At 40.7% G+C, this 15,135-nt stretch overlaps 1 protein-coding gene across 3 annotated transcripts in view; it reads right to left on the bottom strand.

The window, feature by feature from the left end:
* Positions 1-741: 741 nt before the first annotated feature.
* Positions 742-15,135, bottom strand: part of GDNF (glial cell derived neurotrophic factor) — a 15,657-nt gene continuing 1,263 nt past the window's right edge. The window contains exons 1-2 of one of the 3 annotated variants that reach the window (XM_014522394.2): positions 15,112-15,128; positions 742-1,611 (exon numbers count right to left, since the gene is read on the bottom strand). In XM_014522394.2, coding sequence (XP_014377880.1) covers positions 1,127-1,606 — 480 coding nt within the window. In that variant the 5' untranslated portion in view covers positions 1,607-1,611; positions 15,112-15,128 and the 3' untranslated portion in view covers positions 742-1,126. Of the gene's footprint in view, positions 1,612-15,021; positions 15,129-15,135 lie in introns of those variants that run through there. The other 2 variants (XM_014522395.2, XM_006028935.2) reach the window with 2 other exon arrangements.

Below are 15,135 nucleotides of genomic sequence, written 5' to 3' on the forward strand. Positions count from 1 at the left end.
AAGTGAGACTGTGTTGATTTACCATGGTGAACTTCTAGCCAATTAATTTTGACATTTGCCTGATTTACCTTACATATATATTTAAAATATAAATTTAAATCTTACACATTTGGGGGTAACCCCTTAGCACACAACAGTACAATGGATCTTGGAATAGTTAATAATCTCTCTCACTGTAAGCGTTGCCTTGTATTTTATTGAGATTAGTTGCAAAACCTAAGAACAAAACATGATATTTAGAAGGGCTTTGCAAAGCTTTGGTCACTGATTCTATTTGGAGGAGATTTGGCAGCTGAATCTCCAAATAAGAAGCCTTCAAATAGATTCAATGATTCAGCCATAGACACAGCTTTATATATTTTTTCTATGTACCTCAAGGTACCAGGTGTGGCTCATGAATGCTGAGATGGTGGGGCAGATAGAGTGTCCCACAGGAGCATGGAGGGTCCCCCCGAGTGCTCAGTGGCGGACCCAGAAGTGGACCAGAAGTACTTCCAGTTCACTTCTGGATCTACTGCGGGGCGCGCAGGGGACTCCCCCCCGGCTCAGTGAGCATGAGGGATCCCCCCCTGCGCTCCCATGGGATGCTCCATTCCCCCACCATCTCAGCATTCATGAGCCACACCTGGTACCTAGTGGTATGTAGAACATTTTTTTATATATAATATAAAAGCTGTGTCTATGGCCAAATTGCTGATTCTGAATCGGAATCGAATTGGGACAGTGATCTGAATCAGTGAATCAAATAACTGTCCCCCAAATTGGACTGAATCCAAATGGAATACCACCCACTTTGCACACCCCTAATATTTAGGAGGTTGTGTTTTTAAGCACATTCCTAACTTATCCAAATCTTGATGATGGTGAAAGCAACCTCAATCCATCCATTCTGGAACTCCACCCCTGAGCTTTGCTTTTTATTTGCTTTCCTGTAGGAATTTGAAGCCCCCATTTTTGTATCTAGTCCAGCTCTCTATGCCAGATTTTGCCCTACCAGGCTCCCATGACAACTGTTCTGCATTCTTGGTCCTCTTTTCTCATTCTGAACAGACATTTCCTTGGGAACCTTGGTCCCTTTCTCTGCATTATAGTAGGAATGCAACATTGTAACAGTCTCCACAAAACGTCAAACGCATCCACATTTTTTAGCGGAATGTTGTTTTAGTATATGGTACACCAGTTTATCATCCAAAAAGGAAAGGTCATCATCAAAGGCAGTGGGTCTGCAGCAAGCTTGCCTCACTTTGTCAGTGACCAGCTTTTTCTTCCTCGTTAAATTTTTTACAATTTGGTCATATGTAGTCTCAGCTGCTTCACAAGATCCACTGCAGTACCGGAAAATCAGCTCTTCTTTGGTTTCATATCCCAAATCCAAGTCAGTCACATTTAAATGTATTTCTGTTAAGACACATCCTCGGTTTTTGCCCTTTTGACTTCTCCGTCCTTTTCTGTGGGAATTCTCCGTGTTTACTGCTGCATTTTGCCGATTTCTTTCCCGTCTAGAAAAAATTGGAGTTTGTCTGTCTGGTGACCTCCTTAGTCTTTTTATAGTGGCTTGAATAAAGTCCACTACATCATCAAATTGATCTGTATAATCCTCTGGCATATTAGCTGTTTGAAAAAGTGAGAGAGAGAGAGAGAGAGAGAGAGAGATTGTGTCAAATACAGATTGTAATTTTTGTTTCTCCTAGACATTTTAATCAAAGTAGACCCACTAGAACTTTGTCAGCATTGTTGCTCAGCAAAAATTTCAAGTTACGGAGAAACTACTCTTGTGTATTTCAGAAAGTTCACAAAGCATGTTCAAAAACAGGGAAAAAAGTTTGATACAACGTAGAAATTAGCAAATAGATGGACACTTTTTAAGAGAACAGTGATACGGACTCTTCCTGGCTTAGTATGGCTAGGGAGAACCCCTTGGCTATCACTAATTTAGAGTGGTTAACAATTTGTTCATAGTAATTAAAGATGCAAAAAGACATCTACTGATAGGGTTTCAGGGTATGCTCCTGGAAAGCTAGCAGTGGTTAAGACGAGTTTAAGCCCAGTTTGCTGATTAAGTTCCTATTTTTGTCTCAGTGCCTACTGGTTAGGCTGTTGGGAAAGCTCCTTGAAAATTCTGACAGAATAATTGTGTCAGAAGATGCCCATTTGACTAAATTAAATTGTTTTAATGAGGAGTATTGATTTCTCAAAATTTTTCACAAGAAATCATGAAAACATTTTCTTTTGATACGGTGGAATGATTTACTTTGTTACACATTTAAATTATAATAATATTGTATAAAATGATAGTCAAAATGAAAAGTTTTGACCTTATACAAACAAAACATTTTTAATAAAAAGGTAGAAATGAAAGATTTGCTTTTTAAAAGTGAAGTCTGGTCTTTCAACTTTGCATCACAAATTAGAACGAAATTAAATTTCACAATGTTGAAATATCCCACAGGTTAGGTCATTCAGTCAGAGTCCAGGACAACTAAATTCAATACTCTTTTAGAGAACAGAGCCATGTACAAGGTGAACGCCATAAACACAAGCCCTGTGCCCCTAGCTGTTTTCTATATCTGGCCATGGGCATAATCCATGGACAAGAGTATGCCTACAAGACTGGACTCCACTGATAAGAGAAGCTTATCTCCACCGAGTTTGAGAATCTCACTCTCAGACCTCGGAGAAACTCATTAGCTATATAGACTGGCATCAAAACTCAGGTGGCTTTGCAGCTGATGACCAACATAAAATGTAGGTATATCGGGGCCTAGGCACCCAGAATTGTCAGAAGTTTTGAGTGCATCAGTGGGGCCTAAAATGGTAGTCTCAATCACCTCTCTAACTTTGAGGATCTGGGTTCCACTTCTTAAAAAAACACTGATGTATCCATCTTTCACTGCCCACCATACCATCACCTTGGCCTAATGCTTGGGCAAAATCTGCTCATAGATCAACAACAACTGGCTGAAGCTGAGCCAAAATAAGGCAGAAGCAATGCTTGTGGATAGAGAAATCATTTTAAGAAGTTCGCAACTATGGGACAGTCCTTGTACACACTTCTGGTTGGCCAGTTCAGTCCAGAGCTTAGGACTACTCTTGGATTCCTCACTGATGCCAACCTCTCCAAAAATCACATGCTAGTAAAGTTTACTGCCACCCTGAGTTGACTATGGACTTTGTCCCATCCTGGCATCATCACAAGTCTGTCACCAGGATTTGTCACTTCTTAGCTCATTTAAAAAAAAGATACATGTCAACCAACTCAGAAAACTAAATTGTTAACAACTCTGGGGACTGATATTTTTGAAAGATGCCATACAGGTGGCTCTACATCAAGCTATTTAAATACAGAGGGAAGGTAAAAAACTGCAAGGGACTGGTGTGGGTTTACACGAATCTTTTCAGCCATTTGAAAAAAAAGTCAAAGATGATGTATGGAAGGACAGGGTGTCATTAATGAATACAAACCAAACATGTAGGGACAAAACAAACAAACAAACAAACAAAAAACCAACCAAAAAAAAAGAAAAGAAAAGAAAAGAAAAGAAAAACCAGGAGAGCAAAGGCAAAAAATAGACACCTTGGCAAGAGATTAAGGACATGACATATAGAACAGGCTCCACAAATACTTTTGACAGAAACAGTGTCCACTTCTCAGTGGAGAAAGTGAATTATTGAATGGAAAAAATCAAAGACCAGATGACTGGCAGAACTAATATAAACAGAGGAGAAAGGGCTACAGATGATGAGTAAAATAATAATAAAAAAACAAAGATGTCAAAGAACTTTTGACAAATTTGAATGCATTTTGCAAGCATGGTCTGATGCAATTTATTTGAGCATGCTGAAGGAACTCTGAAGAAGTCTTACAGCTACTGACAATAATATTTTCAAACTCATGAATGACAGAAGTTTTCTTCTCTTTAAAATGGGAAAGGGAGGACCCAGGAAATAGTAACTTTCCAGGTCAGGCTGATTATCTTACCATAGCAAACTATAAAATATTTAATCTTTAAAACTCTGGAGGATGATGTTATGATCACTAGCAGCCAACGTGGATTTGTTAAGAATAAATCAATGCCAAACCAATTTGAATTTCTCTCTGACAAGAAAATTGCTTTGGTGGATAAGGGGAATGTGGAAGACTTGAGTAAAGCCTTGAATACAGTCCCACATACCTTTTTCATAAGCAAGCTTTAGAAATCTGGGCTATATAGAATGAATGTTAGGTAGATAAATAATTGGTTGAATCAACACAATCAAAGGGTACCTTTTAAAGGCAGGGTTTGAATTGTGCTTTGACTCTTGGGGGGGTGGAAGCGGAGGGGGGTCCTGCAAAAAAAAAAAAAAATTGGGCTGCCCATCATAATGTCCTAATAAAAATTGAAGATCCCTCCCAGGATGATTTTCAGTTCTTACAGGGAGGCTCAGTCCCCCAAGCTCCCCAATAATTCAAACCCGGGTTAAAGGTTCCTGTCGGTGTATGCTATTGTTTGACATCAGTATTTGTGACTTGGGTACAGAGATAGAAGGTGTACTGATCAATTTTTCAGGTGAAAATATCAGAAGAGTTTGCAAAACATCTTGGTGCATAGGATTAAAATTCAGAGGGAGTATGATAAATGCGAGAGCAGTAATAGCTAATGTTCAATTTAATAATGAAAAATTTGAAATTGTAGTACATAGGAAAGAAAATAGCACAAATACAGATGGGAAATAATAGGCTTAGGCAGTAGCACTGGCAAGGATTTAGGGGTCATAGCAGATTCCACTCAACATGTCAGATATGTGATGCTGATGTAAAAAGCTCTAGACAGAGTTTTGGTTGAATTAACAGCAGCACTGAATGAAAGACACGGAAAGTAAAAGTACCACTCTACTTGACAGGTTAGGCCTCACTGGGAACAGTATCCAGTTTTGGACAATGGATTTTAAGAGGGAGGAAGAGAAACTGGAAAGATGATCTGAAGACAAGCAGACAAGGAAGATACAAGGGACAAACCCAAGCCATAGGAAGACAGGATGCAGAAGCTATATGCTGTATGTTTAGTTTGGAGAAAAAGAAATGAAGGCAGAACATGACAGCAGTTTTGAATGGCTGTCATAAAGAAAACAAGTAATAGTTCTTCCTGCCATAGAGGAGAAGAGACAAGGCAATGGGTTTCAGCTTCAGCAAAGCAGGTTTAGACCGAATCTTCCTAACTGTAAGAACAGTAGGACCGTGTAACAAGCTGCCTAGAGAAGCCGGGGAATCTCCTCAACTAGATGTTTCAAGACAAGGCTGGATAGGTATCTGTCTGAGGTGGCTTAGGAAGAGTATGCCCTGCATCTGTGCAGGGACTGGATTAAGTGACCCAACTGTACAATAATATTCCTGGACATGAAGCCTTCAGCACTTATAAAAGTCCAACTAGTATAGAATGCTGTGGCACACTTCTCAGCAATTCAGGCTACCATGAGCACATCAAATCTGTCTTCAACTCTGTGCTAGGTTTCCATGACAGCAAGGTAAAATTCATTCTTTGCCCTTTATCCCAGGCAATATAATATACCACCTAAAGCTCCAAGAGGAAGTCTGGGCAACAACTTTACTTCTTTGGTAGTACAGAACTATTTACAACAAGGATATAATTTGTTGGCTGATACGAGACTTAGAATGAACTCCTTCAGGAGCTAACTACTAGCATAATCCTCACTATTTTTCTTCCAACGAAAGGCACATTTGAGCAACATTGCCTACACAAGTATGTAGTGCTGTGGGGTGGTATGTGCATGAATGTATGTGTGCACATACAGTATAAACATTCCAGAACAAACCCTGTTCTGCACAGGGAGACTGGAGACAGACTAAGGACAAATACATGTCCTGGCTAACTGTTGTTAGTCGCCTCACTTAACGCACTATTGGAAAGAACTCGTATACAGAAAGAGAAGCATGGCACATGAGCCTACATGGAACAGAATTGTACTTAAAAAGCCTGAGTAAGTGGACTGTACATGGGAGAATAATGCAGGAAAATCAGGGCTACATCCTGTTCTGCCTACCAGCATCTATTGATCCTACTCCACCTAGCTTGAGTCCCTGAAGAAAAAAAGGTTAATGCTCCTATTTTTGTCCATCTTAGCCTTATGACTAAGTCACAAAGTGGTGAGGAGGAGGACCTACCTATACTTGTATTAGCTAGTTTTCAAGGGCTTGAGCACAGTGGAATAAGGTTACACTTAAATAGACAAAAACCTAATAGGTGGAATAAAATCTGGGCCAGTGTCTTTAAAATCCTCCCAGCTAGCATGCAGGCCTTCGAAATGACTGCTTTGCAGTGTCTAATACAGTCTATGTGTAGAAGAGATCATTAACCCCACAGGAGATTGTGCAAGAGGACAGGGGAATTGGAACAGCCATTGCCAGTGCCATAGGTTAAAAAGACATCAAAATCTTGAGACAGACTTAAAATTCTGAGATTATTTAATTTTTACATTAAATTTTAGAATTTAAATTCCTGACTTTGGAATGCCTCAGGGGAAACCCTTGTGCACATATGGGTACACACACACACACACACACACACACACACGTGCGCCCCCCCCCCCCCCCCTTGGTGAACAACTTACTCTGAAAAACAATAATATACATGAACATGTACACAAGCACAGGTTAACATGCCCTCCTTCCTTTTATAGCTGACTGTTGAGAAGGACTTTTTCCTACCTCTCCCAGAGTAAGGCGCCCCCCTCTACCCTCCTCTGCTTCTGGGGAAATCATAGAAAATTAGGGTTGGAAGGGACCTCAGGAGATCATCTAGTTCAATCTCCTGCTCAAAGCGGGACTATTCCCAACTATATCAGTGTCTCTCCTGAGAACCACCTCCAGCCCTGCGCTCTTCATTCAGGTACAGCTCCTGACCTTTAGGCTCCAGGACACAGTCTCCTTTCAGCCTCTTCCCACCAGTCAGTTCAGTCCCTGGCCCCGCTCTCCACCTGCCACTAGACATATCTTAGCCCCCTCCCCCAGTAAAAAGTCTAGCAACAGTGGACTTCAGAGTGATTAGGCAAGAGTCATTTTGGTTGAGTTGAGGGAGGAACTCCTAATCTACTTGTTAACCTGCTCAACTTCACTTCATTCTTTTCAATGCAGTGTTAGGAAAGTGGGTGAAAGAGGCAGGAAGCATCTGTTGCTTTGAATTGCCTCCTCACTGCTCTGCCTAGCCCCAGCCTCTGCTGATGGCAGCCGGAACTGCAATCCAAATATTGTAGTGGGCTGTTAACAATGGCATCTAGTGGCTGCAACTAGAACTACAGAATCCCTTCTAGGTCAGCCATGAATCCTGAGATGTCAGGAATTTGAGATGAAAATGAGATATTAAAAAGGGTAAAACCTTGTGGTACTCATGCAGATACTACAGAAGTTGGTAACTGGGCTTTGACTCAATGGTCCAGCACTGTCAACTTTGAATGTGTACAAATGAACCAGGCCCCCCAAACCATTCAGATTAGGATTTTTAAAGCCAAAGAAACCTACAAACATGCATTTGTGTACTTGTGTGTTGGGTCCTTATTTGCTGTACAAGCATCTTCTAAAAACTCAAAAAAGTATATGATTTTGGAACAACTTATTTGACCCAGGATTTATTTATTTTTCTTTCAAATAAGACATTAAAAAAATGAAACATGAAAGCTGGGGCTTTACATTATGCATCATCTTATAACGACAGTTACAGAATTCAAGCAGTTGGCCACATTTATGTCTATACACTCCCCCAGTTAGCTAACAATAGATCCCATTCATTGACTTATGTAGAGAGCCACCACACAGTTCTCCTCCATGGCACGCAAATGATCATAGTTTTCTTCTATGTAAATTCTCTACTGCAGTCCCCAATGATTTGCTTTTGTATTTCCAATTAAAGATATCAAGTGTCAGAGATGGGCCTTAGCCCTGGACTTTTTTTTATTTTAAATGTATATTAATAAGTAGGTCCAAAAGTTTTCAAAACATCACAATCCAATATTACTATACTCCCACGATGACAAAAAAAGTAAGCAGTCTCATCTCTTCTAATGGAAAGCTATCAGAATGACCCAAGCATTAAAATTTAGGTTTTATAAAAGATAATCTTTTAATGCTATGCCCAACAGATTAAAAATAAATACATGAATCAATCAATCCCACCTGCAGTGGCAGAAACTCAGGCAAGTACATTAAGACCAGAAACCCAAAATGGAAAGTTAACCAGAAATAGACTTCCACAGGAGCAGATGCAAATACTTTTGAAAATTCAGTCTCCTATTTACGTGGGTAGTAGATTCAGGAGCCTAACTCAGGACCTCACTTCTTAAAGTCCCATCATGTTTTTGAAGAAAAGCTGAAGTTGCACACATTGCAAAATACTTAATTTATAAAAGGTGTTTTGTCAGTAAAATTACATTTTTTCAAGATTCAAAGTTATTTCTATTTTATGAAATTAATGTATAAGTAAATAGTTTCGTATACTGATCAATAAAGTATTACTTTTAAGCATGCAATTTCTGTCATTAACCAACATTTTTCATATTGCTTTTGATATGGTAACAAACAAAAACTAGATGAGGTATATTGCCAATGACAAAAACAAGATTATTTTTGCTTTGTGTTCTAAGTTTTGTGTTTGTTTAATATAGGGTCTGTGGGGTTATGAAACTTATGTCAAGATGTTATGCCTAATCAAAATAATCAGGGCAGCGTTTCATTTAAATAAGTCTTTCAGATGAGAGATGGATTTAATATGCAAGATTCAAAACTTAAAATTGTGACCCTAAGGATTAAGGGATACCAGTTCACCTCTTATCAAAGGCTATTTGCAAAATTCAGATGCGGAGTGGGATTCGCATGGAATGCTCAGTGTTCCAAAATTTGGCTTAAGATTTTAGCACGTGCCTCCCTACATAATATTATTTCTACATTTTCTCACTCCTTTCACAGTTGTCAAGATTTTTTCCCTCTTTCATTAGTCGGTATTTTCCTTCTACAAATTTTAACCGAAACATTAAAATAGATAAAAAATAAATAAGTATCTGCTGCTGATAAAGAAAACCCTGGCATGATGCTGCTGATGTTTGTATTGTAGGAGCACACTGGGGCATTAGTCACAGACTAGAAACCCTTTGTACTATACAGTCTGCAATACAGAAGATGCTACATCTCAATTTTGGATTAGTCACCATGTGGAAGTGTAGACTCACTAGCATTTTGATCATTTTGTTGCATGTGTTTGAAAAGTAGAAGGACATAAGCTCCGAGGGGATGTAATATTTTTTTTAGAATTTTTTTCACTAATAGGCCTATTAAACAGAAATTAGAATCGGATCCCTCAAACAGAAACTTGCATATTGTGTAGGCTTTAAACTAAACTGTGACAAAAAACCCAAACAAACAAACAAACACACCAACTAACCCCCCCCCCCCAATTAACAGAATGTGTCTTAAGCAATTAAAATAACACCCTTCTGAGGACTAGCTTTGCTTTCATGTGTAGCATGAAAATGTTCGAGTACAAGAGTGAAAGAGGAACCCATCAGTTGCGTTCATTAGGAAATATTACATGAAAGATACCAAGGTCAACTCATCATTAAATGATTAATCCTGTTCTAGGACATTAACTTATTCTAGTTCATTAACTTGCCAGCTCACAAAGAAACACTAAGTTCTTTTCTCCAACTCAGAGTTCCCAAAGATGCTCTCACTGTCACTGGTGTCGCATGTCCCTGATCAAGGTGAAGTGTTAAGTAATTTGATACAGCCAGTCCATTTCCATAAATGTTAGATACAATGAACCAGAACTAGAAAAAAAACCTATCAAATTAAAATAGGTTCAGTATTTTTTCCTGTTGCAGTTTCAGAAATTTTCCATTTGTAGACTGGTAAATGAGAAGTAGTAGTGAGAAAGTCAAGTTCTGTCAGTTTTCATCAAAAGAAGGAAATAGAGAAGCAACAGAAAAAAAAAATGCACTTGCTCCAAGCTCTGGCTTGTCGGGGTGGGGTGGAGAAGGAGGGGTATGAAGCAGCCTCAAGGCATTTGGAGTGAAGCAAACTCCTTTCAGGTGAGAATTCTGCAGGAGCTAGGTTGTCAGCTGCTCCCCAGCCATCCAATCAGATGCATCAGTTCTGCAAGCTGAATTCATTCAAAATTCCCATTGATTTCAGCAAGAGCATGGCTAGGTCATTTTGGGGGGGGGGGGGTGTGTGGAAAAAGCAGCCTCTTTTGATATCTACACCACATTCCCCAGGTATATCTGGCAAGGGATGCTACTGAGTATGCCTCACCCACCTGCTCCCACTCCCAGTCTGAAGACATGCCCATGAAGCTGGTCCCTCACAGCCGCTTTCATGTGTGCTCAAGACAGCTCTCGAAGGTCTTATTTTATGCATTGCAGGCCTGAGTGATCCATGACTAGTGTACATTTTTCATGTGTTGTGTGTTAGCATGAACATTAGTCAGTATAAAGACTGTATTAATACTTTTTTTACACTATTACAATAATGGTTCATGGTAGTAAAACGAACTCCCCATATTGTATTGCAGGGCATTCTATACTCTGATCAGTGGGGCCCACAGAGCATGTGTTGGTGATTTGCAGGGAAGAGTCTGGTCACAAGAAAGTTTTTTTCCCAGCTGGTAAATTGTATTACAATATGCCAAACACATTCCTAATATAATTTTTCCAGGAAAGTAATTGCTGTTATTGCCAAAAAAAACTGTTCTGGGATGGTGAGGTGAGATGATCCAGACATTTATGATTGGGAAGGCAGGTGGTATATCCCATTTTTGAACTGGAGGGGTAATGCCACAAGACAGTCTCTCTACTGGGTGTGTACTTGGTCTACAAAAGAATGAGCATCTCTTCTGTGCTGTAGTTCTGTCCAGCTCCAGCAAAGCAAGCATTTATCTTTAAATGTTTGTTTATCTTTATGTCTCCCTATTCAACACCACATTTAAACATTTGCTTAAGGCCTATTGAGACGTAAAGTTACCAGCTTAAATGCTTAAACATGTGCTTAGCTAAAGTGCATACATCCCTGTTCAGCAGAACATGTCAAACGTGTGAAAGTACCATGTTGAACTGGGGCCCTATCTGCTTTTTAAAACTCTTTACAAAACTGAGACAATTTTATTTTTTTTTCTTAACCTTAAAACACACCAATTCTCTCTGCAATACTTACAGTATTTTATGCCTTAATGCTTTGTTTGCACCCGTCTCAAGTGGTCTATTTTACCTCTTCTGTTTATAAATAGGAAATGGTCTCCATGATACATTGCAATTTTCCCTTTATTCTCCTTACCATATGTTAGTTTATCATGAGATCCATTCTAGTTGTGTTAGATCCTTCAGTGTCAAGTATTAACCAATTTTGTTACTATTGAACATGTTGAAACCTGCTTTCTACTTAAAAAAACTACAAAATTATCAGACATCTAAGACTTCAGTATTTCTTATTGAGTGGCATGTACATGTGCCAGAATTATAATGAGACTTGTGGACAACACTGAAGTCTATTTAAACAGCTTCAGCAGAATCATTATTTTCTATTTCAGTCAGCAGCCCTAATGGAGACCAGGATCATTCAAAATATTTTAAAACAGTATCAATTTGGGGATCAATAGTAATACAACTCTCTCCTCTCCCACCCCCTGATCTTTTACCTCATGATCATTGGAATAGGGGAATTCCTACATTCCACCCCATTTATCCTTTAAAAATACAAAATTAAGAAAAGAAAACAATATATCCTTGCATTTATTTCCCTGTGAAGGATATGGCCATTTGAAAGTACTTTAAAGTGCCCTTCCTAGAAATGCATATTGGATGCCTTCCATACTTCAGGTGATGATAGATAAATGTTCTAAATATGTATATATAGGTTCAAACAGCATATAAACATACTTTCTGATCTAAAAAAAACCACAAAAAAAACAACAAAGTATATATTTTTTTCGAATTGACAATGTGCTCACTTCTATATACCACAAAAATACCATCCTTGCTCTGAAAAGCTTGTGTTTTAATATTATATACTGTCTGTACTCCATCTAAAACAACTGTATCACTTCTTAGAAAGTCATTCAAGAAAAACCAAACAAAAAAAAAAACAAACCACCCAACCCCCCCCCCCCCAAAAAAAAACCCCCAACCAAAACCCTGAAATCAAAATCACAACAATCACGTTATTCCTCAGAGATGATAAACATCTTTCCCTTCCTTTCAGAGGAAAAAAAAAAAAAAAAAATCTTGCATTTTTTCCCTTGAGGTTTGAATTTATTTATTTTAGAAGACACACTGCTAGATCTGACCAAGGGTCCCTGGTGAACAAGTTGTATATTATGGCAGTCTACCTTGGGATGTTATGATCCCATTTATACTACAATTACAGCCATATTATCAAGGGAGTACATCAAGAATTCAGTAAACAGGTGTTCACCAGGGCACCCCTGGGGAAGACCAGGAGCAATGGATACAAACTCCTAGAAGGCTGCTTCAGGCTCAATTCCAGGAAAAAACTCCTTCACAGTCAGGGTGTCCAGACTGTGGAATAAACTCCTTCCAGTGGTAGTGCAGTCACCTACCCTGGAAATCTTTAAAAGGAGACTGGACAGTCACCTCACTGGGGTCACTTGACCCTAGTTGTCTTTTCCTGCTTAGTGCAGTGGGACTGGACCCAAAGATCTACAAGGTCCCTTCCAGTCCCTAACAATCTATAAATATTAGAGCACCCAGTTATAAAACATGTGGCAGGAGTTGCAGATATATAGTTACGATGTGGTTTGGCCTGTTGCCCCATCTGCACTGTAACTGTTCCCCGATTGCATATGCAGTTATTGATATGTTTCTTTGTAAAATGTGGTCTGTGTTCCTTCTGTTTGCAAGTAGCCATAAAAGATAATTATGTGCCATCCTCACTAGCCAGCTGTAGTACAAACAAGACCTTCTAATCTTTAGCATGTCCCGCTAATGAACTATTCCTCGAACACGAGGCTTCCCCAGAGGCTCAGCTACCTACATCATCATCAGGAAGTAGTGGTCTGGGTTACCATGCATTGCATGTATTGGAGGTTGCAGACAACAGTCCCAGCGTATACTTAAATGAGATAGTTGAAGCTTGCAACTGCCGCTGTCAGCTACTATCTGTGACCACTGCTCTGCACTGGAGAGGTCATTACAGAGTGCATGGCCACACTGAGAGGTCAAGACCTTGTTCATAAGAGAAACTTTCAGGCCATGAGCATGGTGCCACAGTATAGGGTAATCTCCGAGCAGCTTGTATAGAAGGCGATACAAGGAAGTCAGAAGAAGGGAAGTACTAAAAGAATGATGCAAGTGAGCTGAAGACTTCATCTGCATATCCAGCCACAGCTGTATAAAGCAGCCCATCTTCTAGGAGTTGGACCAGAGTTCCACAGCCATGCTAACCACCATACCTCATCCAAAAGTGAATTGTCACCTCTCCAAATACAAATCCATGGGAAGAATTTAGGAATTGGGTCAAATAGTCGCTGCACATTATGCACTGAAATTAGCTTTCACTCATCCTGGCCAAAATGCACGGCCAGGATGTGATGGATACCTTCCTTCCTTCTTACCCTTTTTCCTATCAGGTATCCAAACAGCAACAAGACATGGGAAACAACTAACAGTTTGTACAGACTAGGCCCAAGTGATTAATACTGCTGCTACCTGTCTCCTACACTTGCTGGGGAGAGAATGGCTCATAAGGAATAACATTTTTAAAAGCATGAGTTGATGTTCTAAAAATAGTTCAAGGCCTCATTTGTCAGCCCCAGAAGAGTGGAGCACTGATGTCTCCTCCACCCAGCACTGCCAACTTCTGTCACTGTTGTAAATCCACTAGAACAGCTTTCTTCTTAACACTTTTTTCCTTTCTGTAGAACTGGCACTGCTGCAAGTCAGCATGAAGGTGATTGACACAACTGCAAGCAAAGCAGATCTGAGGTCCTAGGGTATCTCCCAATGCACAAGTGCCTTCTTCACCCTCTGTTGTACAGGGTAAGATCACAGCATCCTAAAGCCTCAGCAGCCTGTGCCAGAAGAAAACATGAGGGAGATTTTTTGGCCAACTTCCCTCCGATAAAGGCTTACAAATTGATAGGTAGGTGTCATTTAGGGACTAGCAGGAAGCTCGGCTTGGAAGGAAAGAGGCTGACACAGGAAAGAGTCCACTAGGAGGAAAATGAGAAGGAGAGGAGAGAGACCAGATAAAGAACACAGCTTGTGAAGTCTGGAAAAGGGGCAGTCCCAGGGAATAACTGCAGTGAGGGAGACCTCACATCCAGTGGTCTTCCAGGATCCACAGTTTATCCTAGTTGTAGAGCTGAAGTCCAGCTGTGCTATAAACGTCCTTATCCAGCAGTATTTCTGACCACAGGTGGACAACATATACTCCAGGCAAGAAGCAGGTAAGCACCAATTCAGACCCTAAGCTGCTCCTCTCCAAAAGAGGGCAACCTTAACCTTTGTAGATTTCATCCCAGTCTCTTAAAGTTAAAGGAGCCCCTGTAAGATTAATTTGCGTTTTTTACCCCAGCTTACTGAGCTCTACCAGCTCCTCCTACTTTAAGATGCAGCAGACAGCAGCACTGCTCCCTGAAAAGTGCTTCAGCTGCTATTGTTAGGGACCTAGTATTAGGCAGGCATTATTGACGGTAAGCTGTTTTACAGTGAGCCGGTCTACAGACAAGCTTACGCTGACTGCGCCAAGGCAGTTTCTTAAACCCTCTGCGGTTCGTTCACCGCCTGCCCGCGGGCGGACGCTGGGCAGGAGCCCTGCCTTGACAGCTCCGCTGGATCAAGGCAGGGCGGCAGCACCCGCAAGGCGAGGAGCCCCGACCGCGGGCAGGACGTCGAGGCTAGAAGAGAAAGGCTCCCCCCGCCCTGGGGTCTAGGGCCGGGCCGGCCCGGGCCGCACGGCGGGGCTCCCCGGGGTCAGACACACGAACAGCGGCGGCGGCGGCAGCTACGAAGGGGAACGGTTCTTACAGTGGCTTTGCACAGCATAGGGAGGCGGCAGGGAGTGATCGTCTTCAGGCCCCTCTAGCACTGAACGGGGCCCCTCGGGAGGCGTCTTACCGGAGGGCAGCGGCGAGGCGGAGA

The sequence above is a fragment of the Alligator sinensis genome, unplaced genomic scaffold (assembly GCF_000455745.1).
Source record: "Alligator sinensis unplaced genomic scaffold, ASM45574v1 scaffold881_1, whole genome shotgun sequence".
NCBI classification, from domain to species: Eukaryota; Metazoa; Chordata; order Crocodylia; family Alligatoridae; genus Alligator; species Alligator sinensis.